This window comes from Mytilus trossulus, chromosome 3 (assembly GCF_036588685.1).
Source record: "Mytilus trossulus isolate FHL-02 chromosome 3, PNRI_Mtr1.1.1.hap1, whole genome shotgun sequence".
Classification (NCBI taxonomy): Eukaryota; Metazoa; Mollusca; class Bivalvia; order Mytilida; family Mytilidae; genus Mytilus; species Mytilus trossulus.
The window spans coordinates 23,698,293-23,722,279 of record NC_086375.1 but is presented as its reverse complement, the minus strand read 5'-3'; the positions used below and the strand labels follow the sequence as shown (position 1 = coordinate 23,722,279).

General features: G+C 30.6%; 1 protein-coding gene across 4 annotated transcripts in view; it reads left to right on the top strand.

Annotated features, from left to right (window-relative positions):
- LOC134710693 (kinesin-like protein KIF26A) overlaps positions 1 to 23,987 on the top strand; it is a 131,793-nt gene that overhangs the window by 83,010 nt on the left and 24,796 nt on the right. For all 4 annotated transcript variants that reach the window (XM_063571082.1, XM_063571081.1, XM_063571080.1 and 1 more), the window contains 6 exons: positions 5,267 to 5,432; positions 11,572 to 11,769; positions 12,188 to 12,281; positions 17,538 to 17,735; positions 19,382 to 19,537; positions 20,260 to 20,349. In XM_063571082.1, the coding sequence (XP_063427152.1) occupies positions 5,267 to 5,432; positions 11,572 to 11,769; positions 12,188 to 12,281; positions 17,538 to 17,735; positions 19,382 to 19,537; positions 20,260 to 20,349 (902 nt within the window). The remainder of the gene's footprint in view (positions 1 to 5,266; positions 5,433 to 11,571; positions 11,770 to 12,187; positions 12,282 to 17,537; positions 17,736 to 19,381; positions 19,538 to 20,259; positions 20,350 to 23,987) is intronic.

Sequence of the window (23,987 nt, the reverse complement as noted above, 5' to 3'; positions counted from 1 at the left end):
ATCCTGTTCACTCTCTGCTCTACAGAACATCCTGTTCACTCTCTGCTCTACAGAACATCCTGTTCACTCTCTGCTCTACAGAACATCCTGTTCACTCTCTGTCCTACAGAACATCATGTTCATTCTTTGCTCTACAGAACATCCTGTTGACTCTGCTCTACAGAACATCATGTTCATTCTCTGCTCTACAGAACATCATGTTCGCTCTGTGCATCTTACAGAACATCATGTTTTTTATTGATTTTTTGAACATTTGAGTCTTCAACTATGTCTTGAATACCTTTGACCGTAATTTTTGAGATGATTAGATGAAATTTGATATTTTCAAAAGTAAAAAAGTTATTAAAGCAATTAATGGTTTCTGCAATTTTATATTGCCTTATCTTCCTACAAATATTGTTTTTTTCTTTCATTCTTTCTTTCTTTCTTTCTGCTGTTTTATTTTATCATTGCACCTTTTGTTGTTAAATTGACCAGGAATAGTGTTAAAGATAAACAAGTATCACTTCTTAAAAGGCTTTTGCTGTTCAATGTGTCAAAAAACATTTTAAATTTGATTTTGCAAGTTATATGTGTTTTTAACATAAAGCCATATAATCAAAAGACAGACAAAAAGTAAACAAAAAAGCTAAGCTAAGAAGTCTTTAAATGGATAATTGACTATTTGCTAAATTGCCAAGTCCTCTAAGACTGATGTGAGAAAATTAATTTTAGTTAACACCTGTTGCGGAGTCGCTCAAGGAGACAAAAAAGTTCTCGGGACATATTTGTCTATTGAGTTTGACTGATGATAAAAGTTACAATTGATGTTTGTGTGTTCCAACTTAAATGCTGTTTACTTTATTTTAACCAAATACAATGATGATAGATTTTACAAATGATGGAGAAAATCTATAAAAATGGCCATAAGTTTGGTTGATGCCATACTGTGCCAGTATATTAGCTTGATAATGCTATAGCATACTCTGGGGAACGAGAAGCTGTGAGAAAGTGAAACACATTTTATTTATCGGTATGTCTCAGAGAACTATGCATACTCTGCCAAGAAATTACAGGTATGATTTTTCCGTTGATTAATACTTTGTTATATTTTTGAAATTTGTACAGTTAAAATATGATTTATATGTGACATTTTGTTTTTTAAATTGTGAAAAATAATCTATTGGGTATTTTGGTGAAATATTGTAATTAATGATCAATACGAACTTTTGGCTTCATTAAAATCCTTTGATATTTAAGATCCTTGGTTAAATTGATAGAAGTTTTTAGAAAAGCAATTTGCAGAGTTTACTATCTGTTTTGAAAATTGATTATTTTATGAGTATAGATTCTGATAAAGGTCATTTTAAACTATCATTAATACTGTTGTGACATTTGCTGTTCTTGATGCACTTCTATTAAAAAGGTGATGCACTTGAGAGAAAAAAAGGGGGGGGGGTGTTTTTCTCACATGCAAATGAGTTGTATACGAAGATTATGCAATGCATTTTAGCTTTCATTGTTGACATCCATAATGAAACCTGAAAATAAGAATTCTTGCTGAAAGTTTTTTGAAAAAATGACACGAAATCCATTTTTCAGTTAAAAAAATGGTTTACATATATTGATGGGGTATTGAACAAGTTGGGGCTTGAGGAGACTACTTCCCTCTTAAATAGTTGACATTTCAACTGTACATGTAGATATAGGTAAATGAACTTTCAAATGAAATATTGCAAAAGAACAGCTGTAAATGTTGTTATATATTCAATGATCAATGTTTATTTTGATCAAATTAATGTAGGACTATGAGACTTGTCTGATTGTAAAGTTTTCAATTATTGTTGTTGATTTTCAATGGCAACATTGTAAAGTTTTCAATTATTATTGTAGTTAGAATTGTTTTTCAATGGCTACCTCATTAACCATGGTCATTATGAACTTGGTATTTTAAAATTTGTTTATATACTTGTATGTGAATAAACTTTCATTGAAATTTTATTCTTTAACAATACATTGAAAATTTATCTTCCAGTGATAATAATAGTGAAACATATGTTATATATGATGACTGTAACTCATTAGGGTTGTAAAGGGGCTTGTTTTAAGAGAAGGTTCAAGGGATTATTGATAAGTAACTGTTTGCTTAATGTCCAATGGCAAGTACTTCATGTATATTCAGAATGACAATAGTAGCTGAACTGCATGATTGATTGACCTGGCTAAAAAGTAGGAAATTCAGATTGTCATTAGCAAAACAGGATATATTGAATAGGACCAAAACATGTATAATGCTATGGGCCCCTTGAAGGGTAGAATTTCTTGGACTTGTTAGTTATCAGGGCAAGGGTTTTTGGCGAAAAGAACGATTTTACAGAACTACGTGCTCATGTGACACAAGGTTCTCGGCATATCAACTTTACTGGTTGCTTTAATGTGGGGTCTCTGACAGATAAAAATCAGTTTTCAGTGTCTTTCTAACTTAAAGACGGGGTTTCAGGTCGGGTTGTTTTCTATCCAGAGTTAAGTAAGTGTACCGCAACTTAACTGGTTGTTTTTATGTTGGATCTCTTACAGATTAGAAATGTCATCATAATTTTTAAGGTGTCACTGATTCAAAGGAGGTTTGTTTTGCTTCCCAGAGTATAATGTCAGGATCTCTTACAAATGTGTAATAATGGTTAAAAGGATTATGTTACTGCTTTAAAAAATGATGTTGGGAAGGGTTGTTTTATCTTCCCAGAGTTAAATATATACCATTGATATTTTATTGATTGTTTTAGGGGAGTTTTGGGGAGGGTTGTTTTCTTTCCAGAGTTAAGTGTACCATTGATAACTTTATTGATTGTTTTGATGAGGGACCTATGACTGATTTAAGGGGGTTTTGGGGAGGATTGTTTTCTTTCCAGAGTTAAGTGTACCATTGATAATTTTATTGATTGTTTTGATGAGGGACCTATGACTGATTAGTAATCAGGGGTGCCTTTCATCAATCAGTGAAATTGCTTTTATATTGTCAATCAATACATATACTGCTTAACATGCATTTTGCTTAACTTCAAGGAAATTGAGTAGTAGTTCATTTGAACTGAGATATATTGAAGAAAATTTTGTTTGACATGTGGAAATTGTAGAATAATGAGAAAAGATTTTATGTATTGATCACAGCTTGTGTTTTTTAAAGACATAATATTATGTCTATTGCAAGTTATGTTTAGGTTCAGTGCAAGGTTATATGTATATTCACCGATTCTGTATAAATAAAGAGCATTCTTTTTCTGATACTCGGAAGATAACCTCAAGCAGAGATATTATGATTGATAGATTTTTATACATTTTTTTTAGAAAGTCAGCAGCTTCAGGCTTAAAATGTCAGAGTATTTTTGTATTTTTAGGCATTTGCATTAAACAAAATTCCTGTGCCAGAATTTCATTAAGTCACTTTGTTTCCAAGAGTTTATTGGGGTAATATAAATTCATGAACAGGGGAGGTTTATTTAGAGTCAAAATTGTAAATGGGGTTAGAATTATTATAAAGAGTTAAATCTATGTCGATGAGTATATAAATAAAAATAAGAACATGTGGTATTCTTGCCAATGAGACAACTCTCCACCATAGACCAAATAGCAACTATAGATCATAAGATGCCTGTACAGGCTTCAATGAATAAGCTAAACCGTACCACACAGCAAGCTACAAGAGACCCTGAGTGAAATGATAAATGTAAAACAATTTAAACAAGAATGTTTTGTGATCTATTAACTTTCTGGCATTGCAGGATCATTGATCATTTTTAAACATGACCTTGCAGGCAGATGATTTATTTAAAATTGTCTGACCAGACAACAAAAATTCAATTTAAAACAGTACCAAGAATACACAGTTTACTGACATTACTCAAACATGACCTTGCATGCAGATGTTATATTTGAAATAGTTTGACCAGACATCAAAAATTCAATTTAAAAACAGTACAAAAATAGACACAGTTTACTGACATTGATCAAACTAGGACTTGCAGGCAGGTGTTTTATTTTAGATAGTCTGACCAGCGAAAAAAAAGGACATTTAAAAAAAAGACTTTTTACGTAAAATCCATTTTGCCAACTTCTGTTTTCTTGTGTGTTAATAGCTTTATTGCTTCTATCCACAGGAATGTGAGATATTTTAATTTATTGTCATTAAAGATGCAATTGTTGATCTTTTTCAAATAGGATTTTATTGTAATCCTTAATTTACTACTGCGACCCTACGTTACTTCATTATAGTCATCACACTAACCAACTATCTCATTATTATTTAATGGTAAGACCATTTAGATAGTAAGCTCCTCATCAATATTTCATATAAAGTCGCTCGGCTGATAAATTATTTGTCTGAGGGATACAACTTGGTGTAAACATCTCTTATGTAATTGGTGAGAGTTGCTTTCACAAGTATAATTGTTTGCTGGGGGTTATAAAGAATGTTCTATTAAAAATATATGTAGGTCATGAGTAAATATTTTGAGTTGCTGTAACAAGTATTTGTTTGCTGGGGGGTCTATTTAGGACTTCTACGAAATCTGATTTTGGATTATTTTGGTATTTTGAGTTGCGTTTACAAGATTAGTTACACAGATACACAATAGAAGAGGCTGATTCTGAATAAAGGGGGGTGGGGGGGGGGGGGGAATCTGATCTTATACTTGATGGATGTGCATCTTAAAGACTTTTTTCCTGTTGCATTTCAGAAGTTACTGTAAAACATAAACAAAACTGAGGCCATAGTTGCTTTTTCACAAAACAACATATTGAGAATATAAAACTTTATAAAAACTTTATAAAAAGTTTTGCAAGAGTTCTCATTGCTTTATGATTTGAACCAGAATGAGTGTTTTATTTTGAGCTAGTGGAACTAAATTCTGATGTCTCATTAAAATGCCTATAGAGCTTGGTTTCCTACTTTTCCTGAGAACCCATAATTCCATATTAAACACACAGTTTGAGGTACATTTGCCAAGACTTCACGGAATGAAATTTGTAATTTTTATTGTCGATATTAACTTATAGTAAGTTTGTACTGTGTTTTAATGGTTCTGCGTAAATATTTGGCAGCCATATGGTGCATATTAACAAATTGTTAAGTGTATAATAATTACATCATATTCTACTGTTTTGGTGATTAATTTCTGCGATAGTTTGATGTGCGGTAATGATTTAAATGAAGTTTTCGAATTACACAGGAACCAAATCTCTGGCATTAACTTTATTCCACTTAATGGCTTTCATTCTTTACTCATTACAGAGCTGCACAGAAGCTGGGAAAGAAGAAACGGCGTCACCAAGCAACACAACCAGACACACCTTCATTTCCGACAAAGTTTTACGAGGTCGTGAGAACAAACCCGCCTCCTATTCCGCCATGTTTGTTACGAACTGTTGGCAGGGTACAGAATCCTGGTGTTGGCAAGGTGAGAGAGATACAGATAATGATTGTCTTATAGTTATTACCACATTCAGACAGTCCCATATCTAGGAAAATCCTTTAACCCTGGTTTTTTTTGCCCTGAACATGCATGAAATATTTTCCACTGGACATTAGCATACAATAATCAATTAATCAACCCTGGTTTCAAAGCCCTAGTATACAGACAACATGGTTTCTGTCTTTTATGTCTGTATCAAAAACATATATGTTGGTGTACACATAAGTCAAAATAATTTGCAATCTTTTCTAAAGCATCACTTAAGGATCACAAGGTAACAGTATATTCCACAAATGGGATCATATTGAACTGCAGACTATAAAAATGCATTAAAGTGAATATAAAAGATCTAGATAACAGAAGTCTGAGTAAGAAGTTGTGTTGCAATGAATTTTCTTATCGTATAAAAATTGATAGAAAATCAAAACTGAGACCAACTTTTCCTTTTCCCCCTGCTTTTTCCTCTTTCAAAAATATCTTGATATATTGTACGAATAGAGGTTAAGAGACTTGCAGTTGACCCTGGAAACTTGTGATTTTTTATAGATGCACACATATTGAATTATGGCATACAATGAATTCAAATCTGAAATGAAATAAGTTAACATGTCTGGGGGATATTACCATTCATTAGACTGGTTCCCAGTTTCTCCCAAGACAGCACTAATATGTCACTAAGAACAGGTCAGGTCTACTGATTTTTGTACAATTTAATGTGCTATATTACATACAGACTTCTCAATTATGATCATGTCACAGAAGGGAATGATATAAGTATCTATTTACTTATCAGACTCAAGTCTGGTGCCAGAATTCAAACAATCAACCCAATTTACAAGGATTTATTTTCCTGGACAGAAAATTATCAACTTATACTATACTATATAGATGTAAAGTTGCACTCATCTAAAGGCCATCAGACGTGAATCTGGTACCAGAATTCAAACAATCATCCAAATTTACAAGGATTTATTTTCCTGGACATAAAGACAAAAGTCTGGTGCCAGAATTCAAACAGTCATCCAAATTCACAAAGATTTATTTTCCTGGACAGAAAAATATAAACTTATACTATAGATGTAAAGTTACACTGATTTAAAGGCCATCAGACTCCATTTTGATTGATAAATCAATTTGTTGGTCTTTAATGACCACCCTTTCAAAATAGATGGTAAAGATTTCCTATATTTATTACATTTTTATTCTTGATGCTAATATAATTATGTTGGTAGATAAGATAGACCAGATAACAAACTCTTTATCTTCTCTGACGGTAGGTTTGTTGGAGTCCAACAACTCTGGCTAGCCACTCTTCAAACTAGATCAATTACCATGAAAACTTGTTAAATAGCCAAAAGCAATAGCTACATAGATATATTTTTCAGTTCAATAATACTAAATGGTAACATTATTATTTTATGACCCCTTAAGGGAATTTTTATCGTGTCAGACATGCACATATAAATATTTACATTTTTCTAATGGCCTAGTAGATACAGACCTTTCTTTGAACATGTATGATACTAGATGCCAAGGTATTGAAATATGGCCAAATGTCTGTCGTTAATGGTATATGCATAGTAAATAATTGTTCATTTATCAAATAGAAAAGTTGTTTTTAGTGTAAAAACGGCATATTAAAAGGTTATTTGTATATATAAAAAGAATAAGCAAAACAGGCAATTTTTTGTGTCAAATTTTATACTTTTAAAAAGAATGTATTCGCTTTAACATTGCAGAGGGTAGACAAAATTTGGGTGCATTCAGCATTGCTTGTACAAAAAAAAAGAATAGATTTAGTAAACTTCATTGCTGTTCCTAAATTCCTCTGAAATTTTAGTTTTTCATTTAAGATAGCTCTTATTAATTGAAAGGGTTAGTTTGTATTAAAGAGAATATGTTGAAAGATGAAGTTAAAATTTGTCAGGTGTTGAAATAAGAATGGCAATTAAAGGTAGAATCTTGTAAGTCAAGCTGTTTCAGTCAAAAGTACTAACTGATTTCACTATATAACAGTTCTTTTAATAGCAGAAGATAGAAAAAATCATTGAAATGACCAGCAAGATGAAAATTAGTTAAAACATGAAAACTTTATTTTTAAATAAACATGATGATTAGATTTAATTGGCCAGTTGTAGAAAAATGGTTACCACATGCTTGGTTTATGGAGTAATTAAGCCTTTCTGTAAATTTATGTTGGGAATGAAGCACAAAATAAATCCAGATTTTATAACACAGTAGTGGCCCCTAATAAAAAGTCAATAAAAACAGCACTTGTAATCTTGGAATTCATTCTGGTTAAGTCCCCAATATCAAAGCTTTCAAAAAGTTTCCTCAGTGTTAGCAATTAAGGACAGACTTTAAAGAAAAACAACAATATCATATGTCTTGTGGAACTGGTTAATTATCTCCCCTTTTGTCCGAAATAGTCATAACATGAACCAATCAGAGGACTGTGTCATAAAATATAAATTTCATTCAAGTTTTAAAGCCAGAACTTTAAAGAGAAACAACAATATCATATGTCATGTGGAACTGGTAAATTATCTCCCCTTTTGTTCGAAATAGTCATAACATGAACCAATCAGAGGATCGTGTCATAAAAATTAATTTTCGTTCCAGTTTATCCTGTACTTATATTTCATTAATATTTCCCGAAATAAACCAAACATTACACTAACCTTTCATTAAATTGAGGCAATAAACCAAAACATCTATCTTATAACTTGTATTGGAAGATGTTAGCTTTAATTGTCATAAATCTGGCCAAATGGGTGATATTGAAGAGGAATTAATTTAGCAGCTAGCTCTGTATGATAGCATGGTTTTTATGCCAGATCTTTGGAGTCTGGTGTAATAAAGATATCTATGATTAATATTTCTAGCAGGATTAAGTAGGCTTTATATGTACTTACGCATGCAGAAATATTTTTATATTTATGGATTTAACATTTTCAGTAGTTGTTATCTGTAAAGAAATTATCGTAGTGTTATTATTAGGACCAGTAAATAGATCTAATAGAAGAACCATGGGTGTCTGGCGAATGTTCATTTGAAAAAATTCAATCTGTCGATTTGATCTTAGATCTACTTAAGACACATATTAAGATTATTTTAGTATAGACACTTTATAGGGGTTTTAAGTGTATCTGATGTGATTGAATCTTAAAGCATCTTGGTATAGACTCTTAATTGAGAGATTTCAAAAGTTTTTCCATTAATTGAATTTAAGTTGTTTCTGTCGGTAAACTAATCTGTTTTATGCTTTGGTTATTTGTCTCTGTCTGTTTGAAGCTCTTTGGTTTTTCACAGATCATAGTTGATTTAGCTTTTGAAAAAACAGAAATTTAGGTTTCTCCAGAAAGTATTTATTCCGGCAACAATTAATGCATCTGATAGTTGACATAGCATATTAAATTTTATTTTTCACAGATTTTTATTTTTCTGTCCTATAAACTAGTTATTGCATAATGCAGATTGTATCATTTTTATGTGCATTTATGCTATATGATACAAAACAATTATATTGAACAAATAGTGTTAATTAAGACATAAAAATCAATTTTAATATTGTTTAAGCATCAAATAGATTGAATTATGAAAAAGAAAAGCACTTACTCATTGCTACAACTACGATGGTTTTATACATAAAGAAGCTTATTCCTCTTGTTGCCTCTTAATTGCAGCTATATTTGTTAGATAAAATTGTGCAAAAAGAGATTATAAGTGTTTTTTTTATGGTTTGTTTGTTTTAAGCTTCCTAGATCAATCAATCATAAAGCGCTATAGATGTCACAATAAAGATATCAAAAAGCAAAACAGGCTTACTAAATTTGCTCCCATGGGGCTATTCTTTAACTTGCTAAATGTTAGTAGCGCTTGCTTATTTAGAAGGTCTTGAAAATGAGGAATAATAAAAGATCTCCAAAGAATATTATAACTGGTTTAAAGTCTACTAAAATTTGTAGTTGATTTGTCCCTATGATACCAAACTTTGTAGTACATTTGGTCTTAGTGTACACTTAAATTTTGTAGTACATGTGACCTATATGCAATACTGACCAATGATTTCATTGTTTAATGATTGGATAAAGATTTAAATTATGAAAGCAACTAATTTCCTTTTTTTATTGGAAACTTTGTATTACTGTGACTTAATTTCACAAAAATGGATCTTTATAAAAAGAATGATCAATACAAATACTCAAATATTTCTTGTGAAAGAGCCTCAGGAGAATAACATGTAAATATCCTATGGTTGTACCTAGCCAGATGAGCTTGCAGGGTAACAGTTCAGTCAACATTTCAGGATATCTCAATTTTAATCTGAATATAAATATAAAAGATTGATATGCAAGAGTCATCTGAAACATTTATATTGCAACTGTTTCCCTTTTCTCAGTTCTTACATATGAAACTGTTTTGATATCAGATATTGCTAACAATGAAACTTTAACCACATCTGCATAAGCTTTGATGTTAAAATTTCAAAGCTTATTATTAGTTTAGTTATCTTTGCTTTTGTATTTGACAAGAAAGAAATAAATGACATTCATCATCATCAATATTATTTTTACATCTAACAAAGATTCTTTCTTCTCATGACATCTTTCTTTTATTCTCATGAAATCTTTCCTTTATTCTCAGGATATCTTTGTTATAATGTCCAACTTACTTGCCTGTAATAAAAGAAATAGAGATATGACTATTTATCACAAATCAATTCAAATAATGTAAGCAATTTATCAAATACTATCTCATCTTCCTTTATAAAGAAATTTAGCTCATGGTCATTTCTCTTTAGTAATAGTAAAAGAAATTGGAAGATTTTACCGGTTCCTTCAATTATAGACCAGAAAAATTTATAGGATACTCATTTTTTGATTTTCTGTTACGATTCTGGTTTGTTTTTTCTTAGTTTAACTTTTTTCATCTATTATGGAAAATTATTTTCACTAGTTTAATATTATTAGATACTTTACATTGCAAAATTGTGAAAAATAAAACTGCAATATATATCCCCTGTTAAAACTGGTGCCGTGCATTGCCCATAAAACACATCAACTACGTGTAAACAATAACATAAACAAAGCACTCAGTTGGATTGCACTTTTTCCCTCGGAATTCCCAGACTCGATGCATCAGGTTCATTTATTGTACATCTTTTTATGTTATCTTGGTCTTTAAAACAAAAAACTTATTCCCTGATTCGTTTTCCTTTATTAATTTGCAATATCCATATGCATAAAATTCCCGAAACGGTAATAAAAATCAGATAGGAATGGAAAAATAAAGTTGATAAGTCAAATATTATAAAAACCAAACTGAAGATGGAGCCATTTTAGTAGACTCCGGGGAATATCGGAACTGAATGTCTTTAGCCCTGTATGTGTATTGCTAGACAGCATATTTGGTCATTAAAACAATTAGTCCCTAGAGGGCGCTAAATATAATTGTTCTATAATTACATACTATACAGATGTGTATTGCTGTTGAACATTTAATCTATCAATATTTTATCTATTTTACCAACTGTAATAATCATCTTGTGATATGAGAACATAACTGCTCATTTAATGGTGTTGCTGGATTCTTGCACATGCAACATGTTTTATGAATAAGTTGATAAGCACTTTTACACTAATGAAGTTGAAAATTAATAGTTTTTTGGGGTTATTTGTTATTTTTAGAAGATTTGAGAACAGTAGGCCAATAAATATGTAATTTTTTTTTGAATGATGTATCAATTATCTTTTTTTCTTCTAAGAATTTCTTTTCTTCACATGTTTCAGTAATTGATTTTTTTATACTGGTACTTGATTGATTTGCACCTGGCATAGTAAAACAGGGCAGGGCATAAAGGAATTTGGAGACTCCATGTTATTTGTACATTCTTTTATATTTGAAAAGTCCTGTTTCCAGCTAGATGATGTTTTCAATTTTGTGGCTTGGCTCATCCTCGGGACATCCAAGAAAATTTAATAAACCACAATGAAATATATTTCTTTGATTCTTTTTACTTTTTTTTTAAATACATCATAGGTTTCTACATCAATGTTTTTTCTTCATATAAAGTTGAAATAATTTGATACCATAGTTACATTGTATATTTAATTATTTTCAGGTGAAGGTCATGTTAAAGATATGTCCATCAACCCATCACAGTGACCAGGGAACTTCCTTCCTATCTATAGATCCTCGCAGAAAACAGATCACAGTATTTGATCCTACAGCCAGTGGTATCCCAACATCTGCACACAGAAAAACATCAGCTCCTAAAATGTTTGCCTTTGATGCTGTCTTTTCTCCTGATGATTCACAGGTAAAAACTATGTTTATAGTAATGACTTATCCCCCTTTACCACTCCACAAAAAAATTTAGGAGGGAGGTTGGATTTCATTGATTTTCACAAATATAAAAAAGAAAATGTGGTATTATTGCCAATGAGACAACTCTTCACAAGAGACCAAGTGACACAGAAATTAACAACTATAGGTCATCAAATACTTTTAAAAACAATGAGCAAAGCCAATACTTGAAATTTAAAAAAAAAAAGTGAAACAGGTACAGTACACAAAAGATGACATTGAAAAAACTTGAGAGAGGAAAGTGGTATGTGAATCTATGGACCTTGTATAAAAAACGATAATAATCATGAAGTTTTCATCGTGTGAAGTCTTTTTCTCTTATACCTAATGTATTGAGGTTTGCTTATATTTATTAATGGTTCCTTTTGTAGAGTGAATTATGTTCCAGTAGTCTGACAGAAATCATACAAGGCGTGGTTAGTGGTGCTGATGGGTGTGTCTTTACATACGGTCATTCAAAAATAGGTAGGTATCTACAAGATCTCAATTTACAGAAAAACAAATTATAGGAACAATTGTTCTGTCTTTCTGTTCTCTGTACCATCATTTCCTTAAAAAATTGCCAACTTTGGTAGTTGTTTCCACAATCTAGTGGATTCCCAAAGAATATGTCTTTGAAGTGTCTAGATAAAATTGTAGTTAAAAAAAGAGGTATCTACATTTTTTTGTACTTCACACTAAAAGGTTTACACAGCTACAACCCAGTGTGTAAGAGCCAGGACCCACACTGAAGCTATTGCTCAGTAAAATAAAGTCTTCAACAGAGTTCTCAAAATCTTTTTACGCTTGTGGTCCTTGAAAAAAAATGAAACTTTTTTGTAGCCAAAACCTTCAAACCACCAGTTTCAGAACTCTGGTCTTGACTGTCCTTTCTTCTTATAAAACTTATTAACAGGTGGTGTAATTCGATTAACAACAAAAAGGCTGTTGTCTGTTTGCCTACTTGAAGTTTTTTATTTTTTTTGTCAAACTTTGGGATTTTTCCAGACTTCACAGCAACTTGAACTCCAAGAATTTCTTAATGTACCATTTACTAAACTAGCTAAAAGAACATGTTTTAATGGCTTTGAAATATTTTTAATGATTTTACCATAAATTTATTCTGTGAAGGATTTTCTTTGAGGAAGGGCAGTATTTTAATTATGTACATTTTCAGACAAAACATGTAAGATTTTTTTGTAGTGGTTCTTTGGTGAATTGTTTGAAAAAATGAACAGTGTAAAAAACAATTTGTAATTACACTTATATTTCTACCTTAAAGTTTAGAAACAGAATTTTCTTGGAAATTTATCTGCGTCATTGAAAGTTGGTTTATATATTTTTGAAGATTGATCTAAATTTGTCAATAAATAAGCATAGATAATTTTAAATCAAATATGTTGCATATTAAAAAGCATTTTTAGAGTCATATTGATTGATTTAACAAAGAAATGTTAAAAATTCTTATAAAAGATACAAAAACTCATTTAGATTACATGCCAACAAGGGTAATAACTCTTAGTGTCCAAATTGCAAAATGAATAAAATTGTTGTATTCTCATGCTCATATAGTTTAAAATATTTTGCTTTAACATTGGGTTAGATTTGACAAGACTTTCAGCTACAAAGTATTGCGCTTTTATTTTTGGCAAAGTCCAGTCGCAAGTTTTTCTGTGTAAAATATGTTACATATTATCCGTTTCACAATAGATATGGTATTTATCTATGTAGAGTTACTGGTACTGATTAGGAAAAGTAATTAAATGTGGTACCATTGTTTGGCTCCTACTGTTTAGGTCAGATCCAGGCACGATTCCATGGAGAGAGAAAGAAATAAAAATTATTTCTCTGACTTATCCCCGGTGTGTTCGGTAATAACTTTCTAATACCAGCAAATCTATGTGGTTTAGGAAACTAACTTTGTTTTTATTTTAAGGAGAAAAACAATGTTAAGCAAAAATTTCAAGATTATATATGTTTTGGTCTTGAGGTCACCCCAGTTAGCTTTCTCACTCTTGGACTTCTGTCTACGCTTAGAGATTTTATTTTACATATTAACTCTGGTTAAAAAATCCTAAATTAAATTGAATCTGGTGTATTAAAATTAATAACAAAAACAAGTATTCAGAAATTTGGTTTACTAAAAAAATTAATGTTTATACAAAATAAAATACTGCTTGCTTACAATATTTTCTTAACCAAGAAGGAAGAAAAGGTAGAATACCAATGGCCTTACAATGATTTTTTTTACTCCAGTTCATTGTCTTTTGGTCTGATAAAATTTAATTACAATTAAAAACAGCCTGACAATATATTTTCTTTGGCATTTGAAATGTCATGTCTAAGGAAATAGCCGCTGGTCATGAAACAACAGCAATCAATAGAAAGGAAATAACCGTCTGGATTGTTCTTAAGCTTATGAAATTTGGATTCAAATGAAACAGAATCGCGGTAATTGTATTGTCGTAATGTACTTTATGGTTAAGAAACTGTAAAGCACTTGATGGTAACCGTTCTGATTAAACACAGTTTTCATTATAATTTGATGATTGGCGTAAATTGGCGGTATTGTTCTGGACGCTAGAGATCAACAGATGAATACATGATTTAATCTGGACATGAAACTTACATTTCTGACGGACATCCCTGTATGGTTATAGACATTAGGATGAGTCACGTTTCCCAATCTCATTGCGATGTGTCAAAATTTGATTATCAGCTAACCTAGCGCTAGGCCCTTGTATTTAATAAATGAAATATGGTTACAACAATTAGATTTGATTGGATAAATACCATGTACAAACGATGCATATTGATGCAACAAGCTTCCATTGTTTTTAAATCAAATCAAACATGGTTAAGAGCATTGGATTTTTTGCCGGAGAATATGGCGGTTTTAAAATGGTCTTTGTCATCAAAAGGAGAAAATGATTGAATTACTCTCTTCATTGAGTTGTTCCTGACGGGAATAATTAATTTATACCACAATAGTTGTTCTGCAATAAAATTAATCTATTGCATTTAAGTGAAGCATTAGTTAAGTACAGGGACAGGTCACTCGAGTCCATCGATTTGTTCTAATTGCTACAAACATCCAACAAGTCCCCGTAGATTTGTTAATATTCTATAATACACATTAAATTCATTTTCACTCGGTCTTATTCAAACAATTCATTAAGTTTGTTCTTACACTGTATTGAGTCCTTGTAGATTTTATCGAGTGTCAGAACTTAACTCGGAAGACAATCTTGAATATGACCGAAACATTGTACAAAATAGTGATCTCTAGCCCATATTGACTTTTCGTAAATTGGTAGAGAGATGCCGCCTTCACATCATTTGTAAAACATATGTAACTAGGCCTTATAGACTTGCTAATATCGTGTCTAGAGTAAAAAACAATCGCATATAGAATATAATTTCCATAAATTTTGTATAATGTTGCTAACATGATAGAATTCCATAAATATAAAGAGTTTTGAAATGAGGTACTTAGGCTGGCAATTCTAGTCTATATCAAATTTTTTATGGTGGTGTTGTTATATGATCACAAGACCAGACCTTAATAAACTTTTTATGACTTTTCAGATTGTCTAGTTCTCTCCACTTCTCTTAATATGGTAATTGTTCACCCTCAAATTATGTGCCACGTTTTAGGGCAAACATTTCTGCATATATTATCAGCATACAGATTTTCAAAACAAATTGTTTAAAAAAATGATGTTTTGAAAAAAATCAGCAACAAAAACTCTCATCTTAAAATCTAACACTTTTTAAGGAAGGAATATCGACAAATATTAACACTTCTTGGTATTATTGTTCCTTCTTTATATATGTAGATGTAAAAAAATCAAAATATAAAAAGTCTAGGCAGACCAGTCTGCACAATAAGCAACAAGCCTCAAATTCTTATTAAACAACTTTTGAGATACGTATATAAATGAGACAGTCATGCAGCACCAAATGAATAAAAAGCTTTAAATGACATCAAGACCATTTTATTTAGTAACTGATATTTTCCTCAAAAAGGGGAATTTCTTATTTTTCCAAACCACATTTATGACCATTTTATTAAGTAAATCTGATATTTTTTCTACAAAAAGGGGAAATTTTCAATTTTCCACCATAATAACCAAGTATAAAAGATCATATAACCATATTTGTATATTAAACTACTGAAGTATAGACAAGTATGTACTTATATCAATTTGGTGTCTTATTAGACTTATCCCTATCATATATGTTTGTTTTATTGCACAAGTACACTTCTATAATCAAATAAGTAGTGATAATTAGGGATAAGATATCCATTTTACTTTGTTAAATCTTTTTAAGTTTGTTATGCTTGTATAAACTTCAGATATGTGCAGGCTTGTAAGGAGCATCTAATTCAAAGTAAACCGGTTGAAAGAGAAAAAGGATTGTCTAACGGTGTAGGCTATGTACTAGAAAGTGCGAAAAAATTTCATAGAATAGAATTTTTGTTTCTTTTCTGAGAGGCAATTTTTTACTGAAATATAAGTTGCAAAAAATGAATAAAAAATGGATCTGTTTTAATTTCATGACCGAAAATGTTCTGCCCAAGTTAAGGTGGGCGATTCCCATGTTTAAGGACTGTGCTCTTACGTCCCTCTGCCCCAAAAAAGAGTGGGTCAGATGGCAGAGCATCTCAGACTAAGACAATAAGTGAAATGATTAAAAGGTAATAAAAAAAAGTAAGTGAAAAAAATGTATTTCCCTACATTTCTTTCAAAGTTCATTTAACGTAATTGTTTCTTGAATCTGCACTTTAATTTAGTAATAAAATAGCAATCAACATGCAAGGTGCAATTTCACATTGCATTGAAATAATTTGTAAAGTATGCTCCAACTTTTTTTCTCACATATGTCGTGTACAAATTAGTGCAGTGCTATCTCGTAGCAAGATGAATGGTTTTAAATTATAGAAGTCATACATTTTAAGAAATTAAATATTCCTAATTTAGTCAATAGGTATAATGCATTAGATTTGTAATAGATTGATAATCAATTTACGAAAGTTCTTTTTCTCTGTCATTTGTAGTTGTATTTGACAAATCATTAGAAACTCTTCAATTTAATAGACTCCTTGTGGTACAGGTAATTGAGTATTATTTGAAAAAGGTTGCACATTTGTTTGTTTAGATTTTATGCTAATATCTTCAAGTGTATTCGTGTCATAAAGTTAAATTTTTTACTGTTTTGTTTTTCCGCCTGCATTTATCAATTGCTCTGACTTCTAAGTTATACAGAGTTCAAATGTAGAAACCCATCTAAGATTTTAAGAGCTTGTTGTGATATCTATATGTTCAAGTTTCAAAATAATATCTGTAAGTGTTCAGTAATAAAAAAGGACTTGAGTTTTTTCATCCTTAATCTCCGACACAGTTGCTAAAAAACTTAAATTTCAAGACCACTATTGCCATGGTATTTATAATAAGAAACAATTTTTTCAAGGGTCAGTCTTGAAATATAAGAATTTAAGAGATGTAGTATCATTGCCAATTCCTTCATTGAGAAGTTGAAGTTGAAAGTTTGTTTTGATAAAAACCACAATTTCAATGCTTTCTGAATTGATTTCATTGTTTTCAGTACACTTGTGATTCATGAATTTCAAAACTGTTTGTGCAATTCTTGGAATAAAATCAAAAAGCTGTATGCATGTTTAGCTTCAAATTTCTTTTTTTGTTTTTGAAACTTCATTTTGAATTTTTCTCATTTCAGGAAAATCATACACCATTGTAGGAAGTGACAAATCAGCCCAGACTTTAGGAATAATACCTAGTGCCATTACCTGGCTTTTTCGTTTGATTAATGAACAAAAGGATAAAACTGGTGCCCGGTTCTCAGTGAGGGTATCAGCAGTAGAAGTAACTGGAAAACAAGAATTGCTCAGAGATTTATTGAGTGAAGTTGCTCAGGGTAAGGATTATTTTAATAAATTCGTAATTTCAGTTAAAAGTAGATAGGTTCTCATATTTTTTTATGTTCTAGAATGGAAAATACCCATTTAGTCCCAAGTCCTATATATGAACAAATACCAAAATCTGTGAATGATGCAGGACTTGTTTTAATAGCAAGAGCTTTTACAATGTAAAAAACATTATTATGAATCTGGTCTTTCTACAAATGTTAAAAGCAGTAAAGTTTTTCCAATTGATCAAATTTAAAGTTCCAGATTTTGGTAAGTATACTGGCAAAAAATGCATTTTTTAATGACCTGAGAACTTGTGAGGCAAGGAAAACATCCATGTACCAACTTTCTAGGTTTCAACAAAGTTTATAAAATCGCTTGTTAGTTCAAAGCATTAAATTTTGTCATCACCTGATAATAAGGCTGATTGAAATCTTATCTTAATTGAGACATTCAAAATCAAATGCATGCCTAATCTTGAAATTAGAAATTTGAAAATTATCTTTTCAAAAAACTCTTTCAGGGGAAAATTACAGAGTAAAAGTCAAAATTAAAAGCTGTAAAACTTAGATGAAAGAAACTTTTTAAGTTTTATAGATTTCTCAACACCTAATTGAAAAAGTCAATTTTGTCATAATAAACATAGATAGTAATTTTGTTACAGTAAGTTTGTATTGATTTTGTTGATGAACGTGAATACTAAAATCACATGTCGAGCCCTTTTATAAATCCAACTAATAGCAGTATTGGTATAAGTACGATCTTGTAAATTAAAATTGACATATTTAATTAATGGTTTTAAAAACTGAATTGAAAGCATTGATTATTAATGTTATATAATATGGAATTAGAAATTACCGTTTAGTAACAAATACTTTTATCTTTGTAAAAAATAGACAATGTTCGATGTCAATGTTTTAAGCAGTATTTACTGATGTCAGATGATAAAAATATGCTGTTTACTCATAGTGAAAAGCGGCCATTGATTTAATTTAAAAATGCTCTTCTAATTGTTACTTTTGAATAGTAATTATTTGAAATAGATATGAAATTTTAATAAAAAAATGATTTGGATTTGTATAAAGGTTTTCAAATTTATTGAAATCTTTTCAAATAATCTCCAGTTTCAAGCTGGTGCATCAGGATCAAACGGATGAACAAATCTCTCTTGATTTATAGTTTAATTAAGCAAATTTGTTCTGAATGTTTCACAAATATCTATCTTTGGAAAAATGTTCTTTTAGTTTTATATGGATTTTTTTTTTAACTTGAACATGGATATTAGTCATTGTAAACCATTAATTTTACACCACATACAAAATGCCATTGTTTTAAAGAATCTAAAATTCTATCTATATATATTTAAAGTATAGAGTAAGAATTTGTATGCAAGATGTTTTATAACTGCAGCACTTTATTTCCTTGCTCTGCACGTGGAGCAGAACTGTTTATCCTTTTAGTGCACCTGAGTTCACCCCTAAGGTTGTTCTTCTGATGATTTCCTTTGCATAGTGTATGAACCTAGATGCCTTTTCCTTGTCTTTTTTTGTGTCTGTCATTGGTTTGCTGTCGCAACGGTGTATACACCACATCACCTTTAAATGCATCTTTGTCTTACTTTCATATTTTAACTGCTCAGTTTATCTTTCAACAGGTACTGAATCTGGACAGGGAACCTCACCAGGTGTATACCTAAGAGAGGACCCTATTTGTGGTACACAGCTAGAAAACCAAAGTGAATTACGTGCACCCACTGCTGAGAGAGCATGCTACTATCTTGATGCAGCACTGGCCTCAAGAACTGCTCTTGGTAAGAATAGAGAAAGAATTTTTACTGCATTTTAAAAATTTGAATTTGAAATAACTCTCAATTTCTTTTCCTTTTTTCTGTATGGCAATAGAAAATGAACACTTTCTTGTCAAGTTGACTAGGTACAAAAGTTTTTAAAAAAAATATTCTAGTGTTACTATTTTTAAATCAAATGCCTAATACACATTTTTGTGAGAAGGCCATATTTAGCCAGCCTCTGGGTACATGTGTTCAAGTCCCATTGGTGGCCTTGAACAGTTTTCTGCTCTTTGGCTAGGTTGTTTTCTCTTTGACACATTACCCATTTCTATTCTCAACTTTACTCTTTAGAAATATGATTAAAACAAACAATTATCTGCTGATATGAAAGCATTTTTTTTTTTTATAGAAAATGATATATTGCATAATCCCATTAGGTTAGACATTCAGAATTGTGTCAGATCTCTTGGATTATCTGATGAGTGTTTAGATGGATATGACAATCTTTGCTAATCAGGGAGAAACAAAAAAAAATGAGTAAAACACTTTATAAATTTTATGTGTTCAAAGCACTTTTCTGGATATAATTTCATCAGGAAAGCTCAAAGCCGAATATTTGAAAGCCACAGATGTGTAAGAACCAAAACAGTTTGAAATGGGGGAAATGCAATCCTTTTGAGGAATTGAGTTCAGAGATGAATTCATTAACAGCAGAAATATAAAATCCCTTCTTTTATTTACAGACGATGATGGCCAGTCCTCACATATGCTATTCACCATACATGTATATCAGTACAGAATAGAGAAAGCTAACCAAGCTGGATTACCTGGAGGTAAGGTTTCGTGCTTTAGTGTAATTTTTAACTTACCTGGAGCATAGGAGTTATCTGAATATTTGTAATTGACTGGCAGATAAAAAGATGTGTGGTAAGATTGCCAATGAAACAACTCTCCACCAAATTTCAAATGAGGAAGAAGTTGTAAGAACTTTAGGTCATTTTACAGCCTTCTACAATGAGCACAACCTATACCACTAAGTAAGCTATTAAAGGCCTCCCAAATTTTGAGTGTTTGCCATGTTGCCTTAAATTCTGAATCTGATCGACCATTTGGAATTACATGTCCATGGTATTGGATGCTCAAGTATATGTATCTGCTGCTTGTAATTTTACATGGCTGCAAAGAGCCTCTTGTTGGAATCGTGACAGATTATATAAAATATTTGTGAGTGAAGGAATCCTTTTACATTTTATTGTCCGATTTCACTGCATTGCTTTTCATTGACAGTAGTAAATATCTTAACATTGAAGTTTTTAAATAAAAACTAATCAAGCGTGAAATTATTCATAAGTGATTTTACAGCTTTAATGATCTTTAATGAAAATTTCAACCTTATCAATCAGAAAAGAAGATTGTGCATTCCTTTAAGCATTCCCTTGAGTTGTCCATACATTAAGTTATAGCTACTATATATGAACTACTCTGCAGTAATCTTTATGTCTATTTTGTATTACATAACTTTGAAATTGCAGTCATTTGCGTACTAATTCAAGTGTTATGAAATCATGGTTCATCTTAAGGGTTTATAGTAGATATCTGTTGAGAATTCTTCCCAGCTTTATATTGTATTATCAGTAGCAGTTTTCAGATCACAGAACTAACGCAGACCTATGTTGTTGGCAGTTTTAGAATTCTTCCCAGCTTTATATTGTATTATTAGCACAGTTTTCAGATCATACATCTTAAACCAGACCAATGATATAGGCATTCAAATTATATGTTAATCCTTTGATATGAGTTATCTCTCCTTGATTGGATGTTTAATAGTAACCAAGTTTCAAACTGTATCCCAGCAAATACTGTGTTCAAGGACTTTTGGTGTTTTTAAATTTTTGTGGTTTTGTGGAGAGATCTTTTTTTATTTCTTGTTTTTTTTTCTTCTTCAAATTTATGAGGCAAGATGCGCATTTGATTATGTGATGTTTATCTTAACGCTTAATTTGCCGTTATGAAAAGAGTGATAAAACAAATATTTGGAACTCCCTTTTTACAGTTGTTGAATTTTATTTTACTTTATTACATGTTTAAATTTTTGCCAAATTGAACACCTTAAAACAGATTGAATAAATATTAAAACATGAATTGATTCAAAGAAACAAATCATGCGTAAAAATAAAAATGCATATCAAACATATTTTATGCATTTTACATCATAAAAGGGGGAAATTAAGCATGAAAGCTGTAAAACCAAATACAAGATTGAAAATTTCAAATTTTATGATTCATAGATTATATAAATATACATAGATGAAGAAGCATATTGGAAATAGTTGCAACAGTTTGTCATTGTGAGACATATTACACTTCTATAAATCAATGAATCAAGTTGGTCATAAGTTTACGTGAAAATAGTATTATTGTGATTTACACAGATACTTACAAGAAACCAAACAAGCTAAAGATACAACATAAAAGTTTATAAAAGTTCAGAAATATTCATTATTAGAGGTTTTTATTCAAACTGATAGTGATCCCAGAGAAAAATTCATAAAAACTTTCAACTCTTTTAATTTTTATTTTGTATTAGTTATTAGTGAGTTGAAGATTCCAATGAGGAAGTCTCATAATTTGCTTCTAGCAAAGAACTAAAACTGTGTATCTGTTGTATACCAGTACAGTATCGAAAATTTGTGGTTTCTCTCTAATGACAAAATCTATAAAAACTGGTACCTTATGAATATTCATAAATCCACAGTAAAATATCAATAATTTGTACACATTGTCCTTCCTTTCTATTATATAACTGAATACTATAAATAAGATTATCCCTTAAACGTTTTACTTAAGTGACAAAACAATCACTTATATTGCGTAATTTTGTAGTTCAAGTCAGATGTTCAGCTGACATAATGGTTTAACGGGGCATTATTATGATTTAATTACCAGATAAATGGCTTATTGTAACAATTCTTCTATTGTAAATTAATAAACATGTAAACTTCAATTGATTAAGGTGATATGAACCTGACAAAATAATAATTAAAGTAACATAAAAAGGGTATGTACTCAAAGGGACAATAACCATTGTCAGAAAAATGAAATAAAATTGGCATGTACATGACACCGTTTCCATGGCAACGACCTCTGAATATACCATATTTGTGTATATTCGTAGAAGAAGGATATAAGGATAAAAATCAACAAAAAAGAGTAAATGCATTTGTTGGAAATTGATTTATTGGTAGTATTCACATGTCAATGGCATCAGCATTCAGTAAATAACCAAAAAATATGAGATTACACAAACTTGTTCAAATAAGATATTCCAGAATTTCCAAATTTAATAAATTTTCACTGATTTTATAACAACCATGGCCCATATATATGACATAAAATATAATTTGCAATAATTAATCTTCTTTTTTTTTGTTATCATCTTAAAGCCTTTACAGTAAGCTAAATTATTACAGAAAAAAAAGTATGGGTACATGATTTCGAAAAAAAGTTACAATAACAGGAAAAATATAACTTTACCATCTCAAATTATGATGAGTTTGTCCACCTAATAATGGTGCAGTAGACAGTACATAATAAAAGTATAAAATGATTTTACCTTTAAAATGTGGTAACTTTGCCCTAAAGATAAATTTTGTAAACCTAAAATTTCAAATCAAGCCAAAAGATGGCAGGAAAATTTTGACTGGTTATATAGTGGAAATTTGGAGGGAAAATTTTCCCGTACTTTTCACTATTTTATCTTTTAAAATGTTTTAAGAAAGTTTATGTCCAAGTTATTGGGAATAAAATATTCTATTTTTTATCTTTGTCCAAAGAAATAATTTTAAATCTGAATATTCGAACATTCCCTTATGTGTGTATAATTCTGCTTTACTAGATGTATGATTTATTTTTGCTATTTTCTGAAGTCAGAAAAAAAGTATATGTTAGGTAAGAAAGATCCAGCAGGACCTTTCTTGGTATTTTAATGGTATTTGCCCAAGATTTAGATACCCCCCCCCCTTTTCACTATATAAATTAGGAATGAGACAGAGAATATCCCCCTTTTAAAGATATAACATTGGTTATCTTCCATTTACACTTTTGGTCTGCAATCATAGTCTTTTATGTACAGCCTAAGTAGTGTACAGTAGAAGTGTAAAGTTTAATGAAACATCCAATTACCCTATTTCAAGCTAAAAATGAACATAAAAAGTACCCTTATTACCCATATGATAGGATAATTTTTTGCCTTTAAGGGGTCATTATTTTAGGACACAGCCCTTACTCAATTACAATTTCTTTTTTCATCTAAATGTTGATAAATCGTAACAAATCTAACATAAGTTTGGTTATCTTCCCTGTACACTTTTGGTCTGCAATCATAATCTTTTATGTACAGCATAAGTAGGGTACAGTAGATTTGTAAAGTTTTAAAAAAAGTACCCTTATTACCCATATGATAGGATATATT